General features: G+C 40.6%; 1 protein-coding gene across 1 annotated transcript in view; it reads left to right on the forward strand.

Moving 5' to 3' along the window:
• PCNX2 (pecanex 2) overlaps window positions 1-22,341 on the forward strand; it is a 311,350-nt gene that overhangs the window by 180,864 nt on the left and 108,145 nt on the right. Inside the window, exon 22 of the mRNA XM_005891898.3 lies at window positions 22,128-22,236. Within this exon, the coding sequence (XP_005891960.1) occupies window positions 22,128-22,236 (109 nt within the window). The remainder of the gene's footprint in view (window positions 1-22,127; window positions 22,237-22,341) is intronic.

Consider the following 22,341-nt stretch of genomic DNA (forward strand, 5'->3'; position numbering starts at 1 on the left):
CTTCCATGACAGTATGTATAACATTGCCTCTTCTTTCTATGTTGCATAGTATTCCATAGCACACACCATATTTTGACTAGCCATACCTCCATTGAAGAGATTTAGTTTGTTTCCACCTTTTTTCCCTGTGGTAGTTGGGGTTTCTGTGTTCACAAACTTCAGAAATCCAGATGTAACTGGCATAATGAAAAAGGGGGATTTATTGGTTCACATAACTAGAGCTTCCCAGGTGGTGCTAGTGGTAAAGAACCTGCCTGCCAGTTCTGGAGACATGAGAGACAAAGGTTCCGTCCCTGGGTTGGGAAGATCCCCTGGAGGAGGGCGTGGCATCACACTCCAATATTCTTGCCTGGAGAATCCCATGGGCAGAGGAGCCTGGAGGGCTACAGTCCATAGGGTTGCAATGAGTCGGACATGACTGAAGTGACTTAGCACACTCACATGTGTACCTGATGGTGTGATCCAGAGGCTTAAATGACACTATCAAAATTCTGTTTTTATGTCTCCTCTTCTGGCATCATTCTTCGATTGGTTCTTTGTTTATAGAATTCGTCCAGCTAATAATCCCAGAAAGAAGAGAAGGCATCTCTCCTGGAGTTTTAGCCTAGGTCTTGGGAAGAGTCTCATTGACTCATTTTGTGTCCTGTGTTCATACATGAACTAGGTACAGCGGCCAGAGGGATGCAAGCCCTCAAGTCACTGAGGCGTGGCTCTTGTCTGCCCCTAGAGTTCTAACCAAACTTTAGAGACTGGGAGTCAGAGACGGAAGAAAGGGAGAGCAGACAAGAAGTATCAGATGCCAGTACATTCAATTTCATAACTCACATACTGCTGCACATGAGTGTTTCCAGAAGATAGATCTCTGTGATAGGAGTTGCTTGGTCAATAAGATGTACAGGATAGGGTGTCCACAGAGAATCCTTCCAAAAGACATCTCTGCTTCCAACCTGGATGGTCAGCATTTAAGACTTAGGTGGAGGAGGAACAGAAGCAACTCATGAAACAAGGTGAAGTACAGTGAAATGAGAAACAGGAAAGGAAATGCTTTCAAGAAGGAAGGAGTGATCAGCAGTATAGAGGCTTCACAGAAGTCAAAGGCCAGGACTGAAAAGTGCTCTTGGTATAGTGGGCCCTCCATGCCTGTTTGTAAATGACAAAGTATACCCACTGACCACAGGTATAGTATGCTATTCCATGGAGCTGTATTTAAGAGAAAGTTCCACAGTCACAACCACTTTCAGGCTGTTAATACTTAATTAGCTTAGAAAAGGTGAATGGCTTTAGACATGCCATTCTAGTTGTGTTTAAAAGGTTTAGTCCACTTGCCAGGAATAAACATGACATATATGTGTGATATGAAGGGCTGGAGTACAATGTTTACTTAATGTCACCATCTCTGTGTTTAAAATACAGGTCTTGACACTTAATACAAGAATTGAGTTCTTTAAGCATCTCCAGCTGGGATGCTATAGACAGCAGAAGTTATTTTCTTTAGTTCCATTACCTTAGTGTGGCTTCTGTCTGCCTCCTCTGAGTTTCTTTTTTTACTTTTTTTAAAATTTTATTTGTTTTTCCTGAGTTTCTTTTTTTTTAATAGCATATCTCTATTTATTTATTTGTTTATTTTGGCCCTGCTGTGTGACATGCAGGATCATAGTTCCATGATCAGGGATCAAACCGGTGCCCACAGTATTAGGAGCACAGAGTCTTAACCATGACACCGCCAGGGAAGTCTCTCATCTGAGTTTTTGGTGATATCTGCACCGCTTCCTCCAGAGGGTCATCATGTGGACTAGTTCCTGATATCCTGAAATAAGGTGGGGGCTGGACCATCTCTACGTTATTGTTTTGGTTCAGTAATGTTGACAGATGCTCCATTTTCCATTTTCAGTTGATTTGTAGGTCATTTTTCCCTCACTGTGTTGAAGAATGGATTTATCAAGTTGATTGATTTCTTTATAATTCTGGAATTTTCAATAAGATTGTCTCACAGCTTTCTCTCTACTAGATAAGACTCACTCCATCAGCTCTTTCAAGGCTTTGCTCAGATTTGACCTTCTTAGTCAGATCTACTGAGACCACCCAGTTTTCATATTGCAACTTGTCCCTGCTACACCCAGCCTCCCCATCTAGTCACACCGCAATGTGTTACTTTTTGCTGTACCATTTGTCACCTTCTAACATATTCTGTCTTTCTCTTGTTTTTCATGTTATCATCTTTTCCACCAGATGGACAGAAATCTTTGTCTGTTTACTGATACGTACTAATTTCCAGGACAGGGTCAGGCACACAGGGGGAAAACAAAAAGCCTCTGTGGAGTGTTGCATGGTGCTCTTCTGCATGGATGGGTCAGAAACTTACCCAAAGCCACTCTCTCACAGAGCCAGGCATGATGAACTTGATCCTATCCCCAGAATGGCCAAGCCCAGAGTGAAAACTGGTTTGCAGAAAGTTCACCAAACTATTACAGGAACCTAGCACACCTTCCAGACTCTCAGGGACCCATGTTCACGGGTCATGGCCACCCAGGATGGTGCAAGAAAGAAGTTCATAGGGTCTGCACTCTGTCCAGAAACAAAGAACACAGTCTTATGTGTCCGTGTTCCCAAGAAGACTGGAAACTCCTCAAATGGTGGGACCGTGGGTGTGCTTATGTTTCCTGCTTTCTTCAACATCAAGCAAAATGCAGGGTCCCGGTTAGGGTCAGGGTTAAGGGTTAGGGTCAAGGTTAGGTGTTAAGGGGTTAAGGTCAAGGTTAGGATTATGTAATTTAGTACATACTAATTGCATTCAGTTGAGAGCACAAAGATTGAAAAACTGATTTGTGAGATATGAAATCCTAGCTTGGATGTGGCGGCTGGGTGATGTTTTATTGTTCTAGAGAGATGGTGATTCACAGAGAAAGGGAGGGCAGCACATGGAGGAGGGGTGTTTTTAGGCTGGGCATGCGGGTTACTTAGCACTCCCTCCTCGGGCTTTCTGTGGTGTGTGTTTTGATTTTCTTGGCTTCTAATAAATCTTGTTTAGCTGCCACGCTGCTGCCTGCTGTCCCATTCACAGTGGGGGAGTTCACGCATGACCAGCAGAGCTGGCTGTTCTGCTGTGAGTGTGTTGCTCTGTGCTCCCTGATCAGCTGAGCCCTTCTCGCAAAGTTGAGAGGGCAGAACACAATCTGTTTCACGCTGTATATCTACCCCATTGGTGACACACTGATGTCGTTCAGTTGGCCAGCTCACGGCATGTGGCCTCACTGTGATGCCACTTTTAACTGTGTCATATAACTGCTGGGAAGCGCCTGAACAGCCCCAAACACCCTTTTAGTCAAGATTTATAGCCCAACACATCAACTTTCTTGTCTTCCACTCCCCAGGACAATACCCCCATACCAGGGGAATGGGTTTCCCTTAACTCAAACCATACAAGTTCCTGTAATTCATCTCCTGGAAAGGGATAGAGGGCTGGAGTGAAAGCTAGCAGATTGTCTACACCTCAGCCTTCAAAGTAAGGGTCTGTTTTTCCTTCCCATTTAGGACTTCAAGGCTGGTGTGCAAGAGTTGTATCTTTTCCCCTCATTTTTCCTTTTTTCTCATGCCAGAGTATACTGTAATAAATACATGGAGTTAGTCATGTTGTTCAAACATCAACATAGTCACGTGTGTCCCTGCTAATATGTCAAAGAAGTATTTATGGGCTCTCGTTTAAAAAAAAAATTCTACAGCTTTCTCTGTAGAATCGAAGGGCTGTAGCTGATGAATCTTTAGAGAATAGGCATGTGCTATGTGTTTGAGGCACACAGAAGCTGCATGAGAGGCTTCAGGGAATTTAGCAGAGGTGACAAGTCTAGGTTCTCTTCACTGAAAGAATGTTGAAAACCTTCGTGCTCAACAATGAGGAAGCCCTTCTTAAAGTGCTTCCTGAAGACAGAGCTCAATTGGTTCTAAGTCAGGGCAACACCCTCCTTACAAAAAGCTAACAATTGGCACTTGTTCTTCATTATTGGGTGTAGGTCTCTGGTTCTGCAGAATTTGCACACGCATAAACCTAAAGATTCCAAATAGTGTCCTTTACCATGGATTCATATTTAAGACAAGATCTTCGAGGTCACACACTTTCTCATTACTTCTTTCCTTTAGCTACCACTTTTGAAAGTACTTTGAGTCGACCAAACCATGTTGCTTCTGCCACAGTTGCAGAAAGGCAGTCAATGACAGTGAGGTGGTTACTATCGTAAAATATTTATGGAGAAGAAGAGGGGAAACATCACTTTTATCAGGAAAATTAGTGGCAATTGCAAAGATCTGGCATGTACATGAGAGTCAAGAAGTAACAAGAAAAATTCTATTGACCCGATACCCACCTGAGGCTTTCTTTTGCTCATTGCTTCTGAAAAACACTTTCTGCTCTTACATTCACTAGTTACTTACCTGTTGGAAGATAATTGTACAAGTATAACCAATACAGTATCACTGATGGTGAGCATACCCTCCAATGGGAAACGTGGGAAATAAAAACATAAAAAGTACTTTTGAAGCAATGTCATAAAGGAAATAAATAAAATAACCTTTATTTATTGAGCATTTATTATATGTTTGGTCCTGAACTGAAAACCTAATGTGGATTATTTCATCAGCTCTTCACAATCATTTTCTGAGATAGGTACCAAAACCGTATGTACTTATTTTCAAAGCATATTAATTTATTTATTATTTTAAATTATTTATTTATTTGGCTGCACTGGGTCTTAGGTGCAGCCTGCAAGTTCTTCGTTGTGTCCTGAAGGCTCTTTCCTTTCATTGTGGCCCGTGGACTTTCTCGTTGGACACAGGCTCGGTAGTTGTGGTGCGTGGGCTTAGCTGCCCTGAGGCATGCAGGGTCCTGGCTTCCTGACCAGGGACTGAATCTGCATCTGCTGCATTACAAGATGGATTCTTAACCACTGGACCACCAGGGAAGTCCCTGCCGTGTTTACTTTGCGCATGAGAGAACTGAGGCTCAGAGGAGTAAACCTTGTCCAAGATCACACACCTAGTAAGAGGCAGAGCCTGAATGAGAACCTAGGTCTAACTCCAAAGCTTAGTCTTATCACCAGGATGCTGTGATACTTTCCATGTGATAGGAAGTTATAAGCCAGATATTATGGGGGGTCTCCAAAGGGAGCAATTAAAGTAGTGAAAGGAAGAGTAGTAGGAAAAACTTTGAAATGTTTTTAAAATCCATTTTATTTCTTCTATTGGCATATTATTTGTGTCTCTTTTTTTAAGTCACCACTATTACATTAATGGGGCTTCCATGATGGCTCAGAAGGTAAAGAATCTGCCTGCAATACAGGAGACCCAGGTTCGATCCCTGGGTCAGGAAGGTCCCCTGAGAAGGGAATGGCAACCCACTCCAGTTCTTGCTTGGAGGATTCCATGGACAAAGCAGCCTGGCAGGCTACAGTCCATGGGGTTATAAAGAGTCAGCCATGACTGAGTGACTAACACATAAAACACACATTATATTAATAATAGAAAACTTAAATTCACCAGGATCTACCTTCAAATAATATTATATTTTTGCTTGTGCCAGATGATGCTAGTGGTAAAGAATCTACCTGCCATTGCAGGAGACCCAAGAGATGCAGATTTGATCCCTGGGTGGGAAAGATTTCCTGGAGAAGGAAATGGCAACCCGCTCCAATATTCTTGCCTAGAGAGTTCCATGGACAGAGGAACCTGGTGGGCTACAGTCCATGGGGTCACAAAGAGTCAGACATGACTGAGCGACGGAGCATATACACATTGCTTGTGTAGTGTAAGAAATTTGAACAGTTTCCTCCTGGTATCCTTTGTATCATTGTCGTATATTTTATTTAACATATGCTAAAAACACATAGTACATTGTTAACTATTTTTGCTTTAGAGCAAAATTTCTCTTTTAGAGCAATTAAAAATAAGAAAAAATAGTTATTGTCACTTAGTTTATTTCTGATTCATGATTTCTTTGTGTAAATCCAAATTTCCAACTTGTATTTCTTCTGCCTGAATTTCCTGAACAGTTTCTGTACTGAAGGTCTATTTGCAATGAATTCTGTCAGTTTTGTTTGCCTAGAAAGTATTTCTCTTTCCTTTTTGAAAGACAAAAGGAAAGAATTGGGTATAGAATTCTGTAATGACAGTTTCTGCCCCACCCCTGTTTTTGCATTTAAAAAATACCACTCCATTGTCTTCTGGCTTACAGAAAATCTATTTTTACTTTTATTCTTCTCTGTGTAATGTGATTTTTTTGGGGGGCCGCCTTCAAGTTTTTCTTTTTGTTTTATAGCAATTTGATTATTATAGGCCTAGTATTATATAGGATTTATTATTATTTGTTTATTTATTCTATTGTTTGTTTGGGTATTTATCCCCCTTGATATTATCTGATTTTCTTGAATCTGTGACTTGGTGTCTGTCATTACTTTGGAAATTTTTTTTCCATTATGTCTTCAAACACTTCTTTGTCCTGTTCTCTCTTTCTGAATTTCAAAGAACACCTATGTTAGTTTGATATTGTTATATATTTCTTGGATACTAAGTAGTGTTTTTCCATGTGTTTTTAAAATTTTAATTTGCTTATTTATTTTCAGCTATGCTGGGTCTTCATTGTTGCATGTGAGCTTTCTCTCCTTGTGGTGAGGGAGCTTCTCATTCCAGTGGTTTATCTTGTTGCAGAGCATAGACTCTGTAGTTTCAGCTTGAGAACTCCAGAGCACAGGCTTATTACTTGTGGCATAAGGGCTCAGCTGCCTGGCAGCTGTGAGATCTTCCTGGACAATGGATCAAACCCATGTCTCCTGCTTTGCAAGGTAGATTCCTAACCCCTGAGCCACCAGGTAAGCCCCATATTTTCTTTTTGAATTCATTCAGTATTATCTTTGTATTTTGGTTTAGGACATTTTTATTGACCTTCTTTGAGTTCATTGATTCTTTCATTGACTATGTTGGTCTGACGAGCCTGCTGAAAACATTCAGTGTCTCTCTTGTGTGTTTTCCATTTCTATTATTTGCATTTGAGTATCTCTTTTAAACTTTCCATCTCTTTGCTGAAGCTTTTCATCTCATCTGTCATATTGTGTACCTTTTCCATTAGAGCCATAACATATTAATCAAAGTTATTCTAGTTTTCACAGTCAGATAGTTCCAACATATGGTTCATATCTGACTCTTGCTCTGATTGTGGCTATGTTTTAGGAGTCTCTTTTTTCTTGCCTTTTGATATGCCTCATAATTTTTTGTTGAAAGCTAGACTTCTGGTGGAGGGCCATAGAGAATAAAGCAAATAGCTTTTATGCCTGGAACTGGACATGCCTTTCCTTCTGCTAGATTTTTGATGGAGAGTTTGAGTTAATACAATTAGGAGATGGACTGGGTTGGGGGTTTGTTGTTGCTATGGTTACCCTCAAGGTACCACAGAAAACTCCTGAAGGGATACCTTGCATTTAGATTGGGGTTTGGTTTCCAAAGCAGCATTTGCTCAGCGCTCAGCTCTGCTTCCATGCTGCTTTTTCACAGTGTGTCTTTTCACATGGAACTGTTCCTTTTCTTTCCCTCTTGCATCAGCATCTGCTTTTACTCTTCACTTGAAACTTGTTAACTTGATGGCGGAGGGACAGGGTGGAGGACGTTCTCTGCTTTCTAATTAAACCTCAGTCTTAGGCCTGCCCCTATCCCTTGGTCTTGGAGCTGTGCCCTTCTCAGTCTTCCTGCCCCTCCTCCAGCTGCAGTTGGTCCAGCAGGTGCTCCTGCCCCTTCTTCAGGAGTGGGGTTTTGTCCCCCTCTCCCAGCTGCAGTGAGTTTTTTTTTTATCAATGCTCTGGGGACAACAGTATTTGCTGACCTTTCCTCTGCAGATCGGGGCTTCCCTGGTGCCTCAGATGGTAAAGAATCTGTGTGCAATGCAGGAGACCTGAGTTTGATCCCCTGGTCAGGAAGATCTCCTGGAGAAGGAAATGCCACTCCAGTATTCTTGCCTGGAGAATTCCATGGACAAAGGAGCCCAGCAGGCTAAAATGTGTGTCCCATAAGAGAAGTCTGGAAAAGGGGTCTAGCAGAGTTTCGTACCCTCCAGGTGTCTGCTGGTTCCTTCTTTCATGTCTGTCCCACACCAGACACTTCCTTAGGCTTTTCTCTGATCTTTTCTGTGAGCACCCAGTGGAGTGCATGGAGAGAGAGCCTGCGGTTTCTGTACCCCTCAGGGGCTTCCTAGTGTCCCATGAGCACACACTTGACTATCACCAACTCATGAGCTCTTTTGCTGCTGTAAAAGCAGCAGCTTGAATCCTGATAGGAGTCTTATGAACTTGGCTTTTATACCCTCTTTGTAAAAACTACGTTTGTCACCCTTAGAGTTATAATGAATCTTCAGGAGGGAGGGTGCTGAGTCGCTTCAGTCGTGTCCGACTCTTTGTGACCCCATGGACCCACCAGGCTCCTCCGTCCATGGAACTCTCCAGGCAAGAATACTGGAGTAGGTAGCCATTTCCTTCTCCAGGGGATCTTTCTGACTCAGGGATCGAACCCATGTCTCTTAGGTCTCCTGCACTGGCAGGCAAGTTCTTTACCATTAGCACCACCTTGAAAGCCCAGGGAGGAAGGCCCCCAAAACAGAATCTAGAAAGCTGCCTCTCCCGTACAAGGAAGAGAATTATAAATAAAATCAAAGACAGGAGACTATCCTACATACAGTAATTGGATAAAGGCTAACATTAGGAATTTAAAGGACTTAAGGAATTGAAAAGAAAGGCAGAATGTGTACATTAAATGTATCGTTTCTACCATTCCACTCCAAGTTCAATTTGATGCTTAAAGAACAAAAGTAACCCTCTGTCCTCAGTTACTTTCATCATCTCCTGTTTCTGCTGTTTTGAAGGCCACCCTTGTCTCCTGCCCCAGTGACCTCCTTCCCCAGTGACCTACCTCCCCACACACCAGAACCTGCACCCCCACTGACTATCACAAACACGCACAGAGATGCAGGATTCAATGTAATTCCTAATGCTCAGGGATCTCGAGAAGACCTTTTAATTTTGTGCATTCTTACCTCTTGGTAGATTGAAAAATTTAAACGTGCCTTGGTGACTTCATTTGCATTTATGGATGCCCTAATTAGTAGTTATGAAATATGAACCTAACTAATGTTTTCTGTCATGTTCTCCTTGGGTTCTGAATTTGTCAGGCTGCATAAGACTGGCTAATCAAAGAATCAGGGCCCGCTGCATTTCCCTTTATTAGCTTCACAATCCTTTGCCTAAGTAGCCTACCCCTGCTGGGTACACTCGTCCCTGCATCACATCTCTTCCCCTTCTTAGTTAGTTTTACAAATTGCACTTCACAGACGATCATCTATTACCCCAGGTTCCTTTGTCTTCCCTTATATTTTAGTCTCCCTTGATGATTCTGTTTTCACTTTTCTGTTGTAGGTTAATCAGATTCATCCTGCTCGATACCTCTTTCCTGAATAGTCCTGAAATTTTATATTTTACTATTGGTGGCTCAGACGGGAAAGCGTCTGCCTGCAATGCGACCCGGGTTTGATTCCTGGGTCGGGAAGATCCCCTGGAGAAGGAAATGGCAACCCATTCCAGCACGCTTGCCTGGAAAATCCCATGGACGGAGGAGCCTGATAGGCTACAGTCCATGGAGTCACAAAGAGTCGGACACGACTGAGCGACTTCACTTTCACTTACTACAGTATAGCACTGATACCCTTTATCAGTTTAAGAAGAACTTTTTAAATTACTAGGTTGTGAGGGAGTTTTAGAAATTTGTTGAATTTATTTTTCAGCATCTTTTCTGAATCAATTAAATATTATACAGTCTGTTTACTTCATTTTTGTGAATCAATGACATTTTTTCTAATATTTAACCATTATGTGATAAACCACATTTGATCATGATATATTTTTATACATTTATAGATTCATTTGGTAAATATTTTATTAAGGATTTCTGCATTTATATTAATAGATTAGAACATCTGTATTTTCCTTTCTGATACTATTCTTGCTAATTTTTTTGCATTACAAAATAGACTTCCAATATAAACTGTAAAGTTTTACTAAGGTGCACATTTTAAGGCTACATCTTTTCCTCTACAAATAGCTTTAGCTGAATTCCACAAGTTATAATTGCTACCAGTGCTTTTCATTGTCATTCATTTTCAAGTATTATCTGATTTTGGTTATCACTATCAATGCTGTTTTTATTGTTGTTAGTATATCCAGAGTTTGTGGCTGTTGTTGCTATTATTGTTTTGTTGTCTCATTATTATTGACTTTTAATTTAATTACAAAGCAATCTGCATGATATCAATTCTTAGCTTTGGTTAAACCTTCTTTTGGAGTTTAGTCATGCATTGATTCTTATAAATGTACATATGCTTGAAAATTATATTCTTTCTCTTTGGGTTGACTGCAAGATTCTAATACACACATCTCAGATAAAGCTTGTTAATTCTATTGGTCAAATATTTTATATCTTCATTTTGTTTGTCTAATTAAGCAATTATTTTCTCAGATGCCTGTCTTAAAATTTCTCCCTGTGATGTAGATTTCTTAATCTTCTCCTATAATTCTGTCCATTTTTACTTTAGATATCTTGAGATTACATGGATAAGTACATACTTTTCAGTTAATTGTATCTTCTGGTGACTCTTTCTTTACATCATTAAATACTGATTTTTATTCTTTATTGAGTAAAAGTCTAGTTTGTCTAATATTAATATAGGTAAGCAAGTTTTCTTTTGATTAGGATTTGTCTGGTATATATATTTTTCATTCTCTTTTTTTCAATAAGAAAGTTTTATTGATAACTGAATAATTTATGTGACCTCTTATCTTAAACTTTCCAAGTAATTCTACTATTTCTAATGAAAGCATCTAGCACAATTTTCCTTGTTAATACAGACTGAGAATCTTTACATTTTCATAGACAAATTGTATCCATTTACATTTACTTTTTTGCTTTTACATTTTTCTATCATGATTTTTTTTCTTTCTTTTTATGATGCTTTTCCTTTGACCTCCTACTCTCCTCCTTTTTTTGCCTTATATTGAATTGAATAAATTTTATTTGGTCCCTTCTTTCCCTGTAGTGCTTGGAAATTGAATATTATTCTTTTAGTCCTTTAGTGCAATGAATCTCAAGGTGTGATCCTCGGAAAAGCAACATCAGAATCACCTGGAAAGGTATTCTGGTCTGCATCCTAAACCTACTGAATCAGAACCTCTGCAAGTGGGAATCAGAATCCTTGATTTACAAGCCCTCCAGGAAATTCTGATTCACATTAAAGTTTGAAAACTTTAGAGGTGTAGTGGATACTGTTAAATCATTAAGATTAGCCTATGAAATTAAAAATGTCTTTTCTTCTCTCAGCCCAAAGACTTAACCTTCAACTCCAATTGCCCTCCCACATCTTAAATATTTATATCTAGTATTTGGTTTACCTTCAAATGTCACTGTCCTTATGATTATTTTTACAATTAATCCTCATATTGATATTTTAACACTTCAACAGTTTTTTTCCTCTCCGTTATTCTAGTATGTCCTTTCTTCCTTCAGCAGTAAGTTTCCTTTTTACTGAAGTACACTGTTAATTGTACTTTCTTTGAAGTTCTATGAGTAATAAATTCATCCTTTGTCTGAAAAGGTCTTTTTTTTTCCTATCTTACACTTAAGTGATACTGGAGTTCTGTGCAAAACTAACCTGATCGATATTTTTTATCACTTTAGAAATACTGTTGTCTTTTGGCATGTATTTTTGCTAATGAGAAATCTTCCGTCTATTCATAATTTATTTGCAAGTAATCTATAAGACATTTTTCTTGTTGGCTTTGATATTGCTAGTAGTTATTTTGCTACTATAGGCAGTAAAATAGGAGTTCTTTTTATTTATCCTGTATGGGACTTGATGTAATTCTTCAATGAAGAACTCATGTTTTTCTAAATTCTGGAAAATTCTTAGACATTTGCCCTTCAGATGTCTTCTCTTCTTTTTCTCTCTATACTTTCCTTCTGGAACTCCAAAATTAGATGCACATTGTATCTTCTGAGTCTGCCATCTGTGTTTCTTAGCTCTGGATTTTTTTCCTTTCATGTCTATGCTGAGTTCCAGGTAATTTACTCAGAGCTTCTATTCTCTACTTTGCTGTTTTGTTGTCCCTGATCTGCTTTTAAGCCATCTCCTGGGCATTTTATTTTAATGACTTCATTTACCACTTCTAGAATCGGTACTTCTTCCTTTTTCAATTCCATTTGTTCATTTTGCGTCTTAGGTTACTCTTTTATTATTGCTTCTTTTTTATGTCAACTCTTTACTCATTTATTTAGATTCTTTTATATTGCTATTGGGAGAAGGCCATGGCACCCCACTCCAGTACTCTTGCCTGGAAAATCCCATGGACGGAGGAGCCTGGTAGGCTGTAGTCCATAGGGTCGCTAAGAGTCGGACACGACTGAGTGACTTCACTTTCACTTTTCACTTTCATGCATTGGAGAAGGACATAGCAACCCACTCCAGTGTTCTTGCCTGGAGAATCCCAGGGACGGGGGAGCCTGGTGGGCTGCCGTCTATGGGGTCACACTGTTGGACATGACTGAAGTGACTTAGCACCTGTTGTTATTACTTCAGATTCTTGGGATACCAGTTGTCCTGTGTGTTGCATCTGCTGGCTTTTTCTCCTTTGCTGTTTCCTGTTGCAGTTTGTAATTTTCAGTGTAAACAGATCTTCACTGGGAGTTTGCTGTTTCTGTCTGTGGGAGGCTTACATATTCTGGTTGTGGAAGTGTCCCTGAAGACAATTTATGAGAGAACGTTTTGTCATCCTCCACTACTTTTAATGTTAGTCTCTCAGTGTTGCGTTCCTGCTCTTCTATAATAGTTTATACTTCAGCACCTCTCCCCTATGTTATGATGGCTAAGGCTTTGGCGTGTTGTGGGTGATTGATTTTCATCTACTCTATAAGTGAGTGAAGTCGCTCAGTCATGTCCAACTCTTTGCAACCCCATGGAGTGTACCCTATCAGGCTCCTCTGTCCTTGGGATTTTCCAGGCAATAGTACTGGAGTGGATTGCCATTTCCTTCTCCAGGGGATATTCCCAACCCAGGGATCGAACCTGGGTCTCCCACGTTATAGACAGACGCTTTACCGTCTGAGCCATCTACTCTATACCAGGCAGAAAAACAAACTTTTTATTTTCTCCCAGTCCTGGTAGATGGGGCTTTCTAATTTACACTTGGTGGGTATGGCTGCCCTTCAAGTCAGTAAAATTCAAGTACTCAGCTCCTGTAGCCCATATTCATGCCCTTGTCTTCTTGGAGTCACCCTGGTGTTAGTTCAGATATAACATTCACATTTAAAATCCCCTCTTTGCTTCTGACTGTTGGAGGTTTTCTTCTTTGGAATTCAACAATTTTTCTTATGAGTTTTTAGATTATTTATGTATTTATATATGTGTATATGTGTATATATATATATGTGTGTGTGTGTGTATATTTTTACAGTGGATGGAAACCTTTCTGTATTACCATGCTCCCTGAAGCCCATCAATACTTTGCTAAACAGAGTATTATATAATAGACTTCCAACACAAATTCTATATTGTGGTAGAATCCATTTCTCACTTTCTGAAATTCAGTTGTGTAACCACTTATAACCACTGACTGAAAAGTTTACTTAACTTACAAAATTTTAACTCATTAAAATTGTCAGCCGTATTTGAGACTATTTATGTTTTAATGCTAATACCCTCAAATGTATCATATTTGCGTTTATCATACTTGATGTTATCAATCATTTATTCTATAAAAGTGGCTCTCCCCCTTACCTAAAGTGGTATCTCACATTTGAAAAGTCACCGCTTTACTTTTTCCGTTCCTTCTTGAACATTTTTCTACTCCTCATATCCCTACCTGTGCATCAACATGTCTGATTGCTTTTCCCAATTCTTTTGTTCCTGGTTTTCAATCCCTCAGCTGGACTCCCACCTGAATTCATCACTGTGTCCCACGTTGAACTTCCAAATGTCTTCCCATGTGTCAACATCCTTTCCAAGCACTCTCATCTCTGCTCCCTCAGCATTCTCTCATTTTGAACTCAATTCACCTTTAATTCAATAGCCAGTCTCTGGGATTCCTTTCAGCCTTGCCTGCTTCTTCAAGTTCAAACACTGATAATCATAAGTTGCATATTTTTCTGAGTTAAAAAAAAAAACTTGATGAATTTGACAACAGAATTCAAAAAAAAAAAAAAAAGAACTAACCTGGGATGGGAGACTAGTAAGGCTGGAGCAATAGGGATAACAGGTAGTGATTGAATTTAATCAAATGGACTTATCATATGGGCAGCTCCTGGTATAAGAACATTCAGTAAATGGTGAGTTATTTCATTGGGAAAGGGGGAGAAAGTCCCCAGAGGAAAAGTGACCTATGCCTTATTTAAGAATGTATTAGCAAGGAAATGGGTTAGGGTCATATTTATTGGGTGACACTTCTCTTAAGATAGTTTGTGAATTTATGCAGATTGCATTTTCTGCCTAGAGCAGAGATACAACAGCATGTCTATGCCAAATTGAAAAGATGTTTCCAAAAAGGATTATTTGAAGTGAGAGTATTTATGGTGTCTTTCTTTGGGAAACAGCCAGAATTATTCCACTGTGACTTCTTTTTGTCGTTTCTGAGTGTTTTTAGTGGAAAAGACCCAAATGATTTTGTTTTCTTGTATAGTCATACTTGGGTAATTTGGGACGTTTATTATGCTTTAATAGGCCTGAGATTTAAGAGCTTGGCAGCAGAGCATTAGGAATGAGATAAGCTTCATAAAAACAGAGGCCTCATACTGTCTAAGGAGATGCAAGTTCATAGCTAATGGAAATGGGACTTCTATTTAAAGTACCTCAATGTGTACATATCAGCCCCAAACTCACACTTGCTGTATATAAAATAGATAACCCACAAGGACCTACTGGATAGCACAGGGAACTCTACTCAATACTCTGTAACTACCTAAGTGGGGGATTTGAGTTTTCTCATTTGAAATAGATACATGTGTGTGTGTAACTGAATCACTTTGCTATACACCTGAAGCTAACACAGCACTAGAAGTCAACCCTGTGTGTGCGCTTAATCGCTCAGTTGTGTCCAACTCTTTGTGACCCCATGATTGTAGTCCATCAGGTTCCTCTGTCCATGGAATTTTTCAGGCAATAATACAGGTGTGATTGCCATTTCTTCCTCCAGGGGATCTTTCCAACCCGGGTACCAGACCCACATCTCCTGCATTGCGTCTCTTGCATTGCAGACTGATTCTTTACCACTGAGCTACTTGGGAAGGCAGTAAATCAACTCTACTCCAATATAAAACAAAAAAAATTTTTAAAGTACTTAAGTGCAGTGCTGTGCTGCATGTGGTGGTGTTAGTGTTATTCTTTCCATTGACTGTTATCTTAAATGAGTTTTTATTTTATAGATAATGGTCTTATATGGTACAGAAGGTGCTTCTTCATACATGCTTCTCATTAATGATTAGTGTTCATTCATTTACTTGCTTGTGTGCTTTGACATTGCTTTTTGGATACCCATAAATTTTTCTTTTCTCTCTTTCTCTTTTTTTTAAAATCTGACTTAACCTTAGAAGAGAAGAAAGAAGTATAAAGGGAAAATATGAGGTTGAGTCTTTTAACCTGGAGCACACCTCTGTACACTTTTAGGGGGAAAAAAAATATGTAGGTCATATCAACTTTCTTGGAGCTGTGCCTTTAAAAAGCACAGGAAACCCAACAGCCTGCCTTGTTGAAACCATTTGATTGTCACTGGACTTGTTGGGTGGACTCGTCTATTGTTCGTTTGGCATTTGTACTGAAAAGGGTGTTCCAGGACAGATGAGAGCCTGGTGCGTGTGGAGTAGGGTCCCCAGTAGTGGCCGTGGCCCCGTCTGTCCCATTCACACTTACGACCCTGCCCACTGCTATCAGCACAAAGGCACAGGTAGAAGACGCCTTTCCTCTGCTGCTTCCTGCTGTTGTCCTTCCAGGATGGCTCATGTCCTCAAGAAGATGTGGTAAGTTTGGGAGGTAGAAATCCATCACCAGGTGGAGAACTAGGAATTTCAACATCTGGATTCACAGGGTCCGTTGAACTCACGGTCTTCCCTAAGCGGCCCACTTAGCTTCCCTGAGTCTGATTTCTTCCTCTGAAAAGTAAGAGGACCTGGACTTGGTAAGTTTTGGTTGTTTAGAGGGGAGCCCTAGAATTTCCTGAGCAAGAGAAAATATATCCTCAAATAAGATATCCACTTGTCCTATGTTGCACATACTGTTGCCAGGCAGCATCCCAAGTCCTTAACAAAGATGAAGTCATTTCATCCTCAAATGACCATGTGGGAGGTCCCAGTATCAGCCCCATGATAGGTGTCAGCTGGGATTGAAACCCAGGCAGTGTGCCCTCAGGCCCATACTCTTAAACACTGTGTTGTGTTGACATCTGACAAAGTGCCAGCATGTCCTTTTTCTGGTGGGAGGGTTATTAGGTTATTAAATTACTGAATTTTTACTGTATGGCTCAGGGAACTCTGGTCAATGTTATGAAGCAGGCTGAATGGGAGGGAAGTTTGAGGGAGAATGGATACATGTGTATGTATGACTGAGTCCCTTTGCAGTCCACCTGGAACTATCACGACATTGTGAACTGGCTATACTCCAATGCAAAATAAAAAGTTTAATAATAAAAAAATTTACTGAGTCGTGGAGGAATCAATCACTGGAATATAAAGAACTGTCATTCTGGAGATCTGGCTTCAGTGATTAAGAATAGCAGAGTCTGTTTGATGAGCGGCATACTGAAAATCTTTTACAAAGCTTGTATTTTATTCTTCAGAGTGGTTGTGAAAAAAGAGTAAAAAAACAAAGCAGAGACATAGGAAAAGAACAAAGATACCTGGGGTCTTGGCTGCAATTAGAGCATGAGAGTGCATGTGCCTGATTACTGGTTTTGCTTATGTATAAATACAGGTTGCTGTGCTATGCAAAAAATAATTGTGATAGATTCATTTAATCATAATGCAGCAAAGTTTAACTTGTTAACGCTTTAAACTTGCAGATGAGGCTTTCCCTGGGGCTGCCTGTCTGATTGTAGTTGCAATGCCTGACCTACTTATCAGCTTTTCCAGGAGGTGGCTTAAAAGCCTCCCAGGATATAGTCATACACTGAAAACCCAACAGGAATAACTTTTTAAAACCCATGATTCATTTTCATGGCATTTGGGGGTTCATACATCACATAAGGTAATCGTGCTCATGCTTGCAGTTTTCACCTAGGCATGAGTCACAGGACTAAATCTTAATAACCAGACTAAAAATTCTTAACAGTGTTGTGACGAGAATGTTTCAAATCCAGAGGCATTTTGCTTGATAGAGTTGGGAGGGCATAAAGAAGCAAGTTAATACAAGAGAGTCCGTCCCCACTTCTCAGGATTTTTGCTTTTGATGTACTCTAGAGTCATTTGTTTGAATGTCTCCTGTTTTGTAATTAGCGTACTCTGCCTCTGGTTGAATTAATGGTGGGGATGCATAGATATGATAATGACCTTCAAAGGGAATCATATCTTTTAAGAGAAGTGAGTCAAGAGTTTGAGTCTGTGTTTCACCTGTCTGTCCACATCATCTTTAACTGGTGGGAAGTCAGGTGGGGAGAGGACTAATTAAAAAAATTTTATTTTATTTTGAAGTATAGTTGATCAACAATGTTGTGTTAGTTTCTGGTGTACAGCAAATTGATTCAGTTGTACGTATACATATATTCATTCTTTTTCATATTCATTTCCCATTTAGGTTATTACAGAATATTGAGCAGAGTTCCCTGTGCTGCACAGTAGATCCTGGTTGGTTATTTATTTTAAATACGGTAGTGTGTATATGGGAGAAGGCAATGGCACCCCACTCCAGTACTCTTGCCTGGAAAATCCCATGGACGGAGGAGCCTTGGTGGGCTGCAGTCCATGGGGTCGCAAAGACTTGGACATGACTGAGCGACTTCACTTTCCCTTTTCACTTTCATGCATTGGAGAAGGAAATGGCAACCCACTCCAGTGTTCTTGCCTGGAGAATCCCAGGGATGGGGGAGCCTGGTGGGCTGCTGTCTATGGGGTCGCACAGAGTCGGACATGACTGAAGCGACTTAGCAGCAGCAGCAGTGTGTATATGACAATCCCAAACTCTCAGTTTATCCCCCCAACACCATGTTTCCCTTTTGGTAACCAGAAGTTTGTTTTCTAAGTCTGTGAATCTGTTTTGTAAGTAAGGTCATTTGTATACATTTTTTTTAGATTCTGTGTATAAGTCATATTATATGATATTTGTCTTTGGCTTTCTTAGTGTGCTCATCTCTAGGTCTATCTGTATTCCTGCAAATGGTATTATTTCATTATTTTTATGGCTGATTAATATTCAGTTATATGTATGTACCACATCTTTATCTGTTCATCTGTTGATGGACACTTAAGTTGCTTCCATGTCTTGGCTATTGTAAATACTGCCACTGGGAACATTTGAACCATGGTTTGGGAGAGGACTCACTTTTTGTGAACCTTAAAGATACAACCTCAAGCTGACGTGAGAGAGTAAACTGCTGTTCTCTCAATTTTGGGCATCTCAAAGGCCCCCAGAGCCTTGGAGACCCATCCAGATCCAGGGTTCAAGAAGCTTAAACCAACCGCTTGATTAAAACTAAAGTGGACTTTCTGAAAGAATGAAAGCCAGTTGAAGTCGGCTCTCGGGTGGATGTCAGTGAGCCAGAGGGAAGAACGTGAAAGTTACTGGGAAAAAATGTTTGTTTTTCTTACCCAGAATTCATATTCCTTCACAGTTCTTCTGGTCCAATTGCATCATCTTTCTCTTCTACTTTTCCTTTCTCTTTATTCCACCTCTGTCCTCCCCATTGTCTCTGCTTCTTTCCCTTCTCTCCCTTGCTCTATCCTCTGCCTTCTCTCTGCCTCTGACTCTTCACTGCTAGGTGTGTGACCAGGGTCCCCAGGGGACACATTTAGACCATGGGGCTCTTGCACGACCAGATGAGGTCACGTCTCAAGAGCTCCTGATTTGCTGTGCCTTTGAGAGAACATCTGTCCTTGGTTCATCTTCTGTAGCCGGTCCAAGGAAGTTTAACTCTAAAATTAGTCTCCAAACCCAGGATATTGATGAGAATGTGGGAAGATAAGAAAAGCGAGAGGAAGATTTGAAGAGGATTCTAATTAACCTCACTTTTCCTCATGACATTTTCATGAAACAATTCAGGTTAACCTCATCTTTTGGTTCCAAAATCACAGATGTGACCTTTCACTGATGGGCTAAGTTATCTTGGTTCCTTGAACCTTTCTTTCCTCAGTGGCCCATTTTCCAGCCTTTGCTTTCTTTTCATTGTGATCTTCTGATGTTCTATGTCACACTTCCTGATCCTCGTTAAGAGTTCTATTTTTCCTTCTCTTTTGACATCATGAGTCTGGTGAATGTATCTTACTATCTCATATGCTAACCAGTCTAGAAACCAACACATCCTGCCATTTGAATTCTCCATTATTATGGAATATTAGCCATAAAAAGAATAACATGATGCCATTTGCAACAGTACGGATGAACCTAGAGATTATGTCAAACAGAGAAAGACATATGATATTGCTTATATGAAGAAACTAAAAAAAATGGTACAAATGAACTTATTTACAAAACAGAAATAGACCCACAGGCATAGAAAACAGACTTATGGTGACCAAGGGGGAAAGGGTGGGGAGGGGTAAATTAGGAGCTTGGGATTAACATATATATACTGCTATATATAAAATAGATAACCAACAAGAACCTACTATATAGCACAGGTATTCTGTAATTAGTATTTGGTAATAATATGTTGACAAAAAATTATTCACAACCTAAAACTTGAGTTATGTTTTATTTGGCGGGAATTTTTAGGACTTCAGTCCTGGGAGGCGGCATGTCAAGAAACCCTGAGAGAACGGCTCTGAGGAGGCAAGGGGAAGAGCCAGGTTATACAGAAGTTTTGCAACAAAGGGCAGGTAGTTGGGAACATCAAAAGATTATTGTTAATTAAAGAAAACCAGATATCTCAAGTTAAGGAATTTGGTGCTTTTCTGTGTATGGGAAGATGCAAGAGTCGGGTTCCCTGAAATCATTCCTTTGATACGCACCTCAGCTGTCTGGCTCCAGTATCCGGTTTTCACATCCTGCATTTCCTCAGGGCTCACAGTGGGAACTAGCTGCAGTGTGATGGCTGCTAGATGACAGGTACTCTTTCCTCCCTGACTCTCCTCAGGGCCATTAGTTTGCATGGGAGGGCTGCAATCACTGGTGACTGTGACATCCTTTCCTTACTGATACAGCAGGAAATATTCCATTTCCCAAACCTGTAAGGGAAAAGAATCTGAAAAAAGAATAAATAGGCATATGTATAACCAAAATCAACTTGCTGTATACCTGAAACTAACACAACATTGTAAATCAACTATAGTTCAGTTTTTAAAAAATGAGGTCTCCATTATGGGTGAAGAGTGTATGTGGAGTTTAGGAAGCATGTTGCTACTTACTGACTGCCTCTAGAAGTGACAGCCATAGAATTTCACATCTGGGGTCCATCAGTCACTGCTGTCTACAAAGCAGGGGTCTGCAGTCCATGAATCCGGCCCTCTTCATCCTTTCCAGCACATTTATATTCTGGATCTCCAGCCCAAACCACTGGGCACTTTTGCCCTCGTGTTCATCCTTAGGCCACATAAGGTCTCTTCTCCCCAACCCCTGCTTCTCCCCAGAACTCAGCTTTCTCCTGTGCTGGCTTGTCTAGCAAATTAATGCAGCAGCTCCCATAGCCCATCTTGGCTCTCTAAAGCACTTTGTAACTTGCAATTCAATCCTGTGGAGCAGTTTTCTCCGGGAAGAGTGACTGAAGAGGTAGGCTGAAGTCCATACACAAAAAACTTGAGCAGTGTCCATCATGATGGGGTTTTGTATAAATCTTTCCCTGAAAGACCCAAGTGTGGAGGAGGAAAGACCAAGCTCTGAGTATTCCTTTAAGAAACACAGAGATATACCATATCATTAACTTGGTGAAATTAACCACACAAGGTTTCCTCTGATCATCTTGTTGCTGTTTGAAAGTCCCCTTGAACAGCTGTCTTGCATATGAGACAAAGGAAGTGCTGAGAAAAATGTACACAACTTAAGAGTTGCAAGTTAAGTTTTATTTGGGGCAAAATGAGAACTGTAGCCCAGGAGACAGCATTTCAGATAGCTCTGTGAAACTACTCTAAGGGGGCGAGGCAAGGAGCTAGGATATATAGGAGTTTTGCAACAAAGGGCAGGTAGTAAGAACATCAAAAGATGGTTGTTAATTAAAGAAACCAGATAGGTCAGGTTAAGGAATTTAGTGCTTTTCTGTGTATGGGAAGATGCATGAGTCTGGGCTTATTGAAATCATTCCTTTGCTGTGAAGGCAATGGCACCCGACTCCAGTACTCCTGCCTGGAAAATCCCATGGATGGAGGAGCCTGATGGGCTGCAGTCCATGGGGTCGCTAAGAGTCGGACACGACTGAATGACTTCACTTTCACTTTTCGCTTTCATGCATTGGAGAAGGAAATGGCAACCCACTCCAGTGTTCTTGCCTGGAGAATCCCAGGGACGGGGGAGCCTGGTGGGCTGCCGTCTACGGGGTCGCACAGAGTCGGACATGACTGAAGTGACTTAGCAGCAGCAGCACCTCAGCTATCTGGGGCCAGTATTCTATGTTTTCACATCCTGATGTTCCTCAGGACTCACCATAGGGAGTGGCTACAGTCTACTGGCTGCTAGATGACAGGCATTCTTTCCTTTCTTGAGTTTCCTCAGAGCTCACCGGTGGACGCTGATGACTGTGACATCCTTTGTTTACTGATACGTGAGGAAATAGTTTCATTTCTCAAAGTATTCCGTTTCCCAGAAGGTAACAGTAGGAGGAGTAATGATCATCACACTGTGGCTTTGTACCTTTAACACAGGCTCTCTCACCAACTGACACGGCTGCCACTGTGGTTGTCGTCACTGATGCTTCTCTGTCTTTCGCTTTCAGCTCGGGGACCTGCTTCACAAGCTGCAGTTCGTCCTGACCTATGTGGCTCCTTGGCAGATGGCTTGGGGTTCCTCCTTTCACGTGTTCGCTCAGCTCTTTGCAATCCCTCGTATCCTTTCTGCTTCTGTTTTCACCCCCTGGCTCAGATTCACATTTCACGGATGTGAGCTTTTCATTGAACCTTGGCAATAAAAAGGTTTTAAAGTCTTTAAGA

Source organism: Bos mutus, chromosome 28, assembly GCF_027580195.1.
Source record: "Bos mutus isolate GX-2022 chromosome 28, NWIPB_WYAK_1.1, whole genome shotgun sequence".
NCBI lineage: Eukaryota > Metazoa > Chordata > Mammalia > Artiodactyla > Bovidae > Bos > Bos mutus.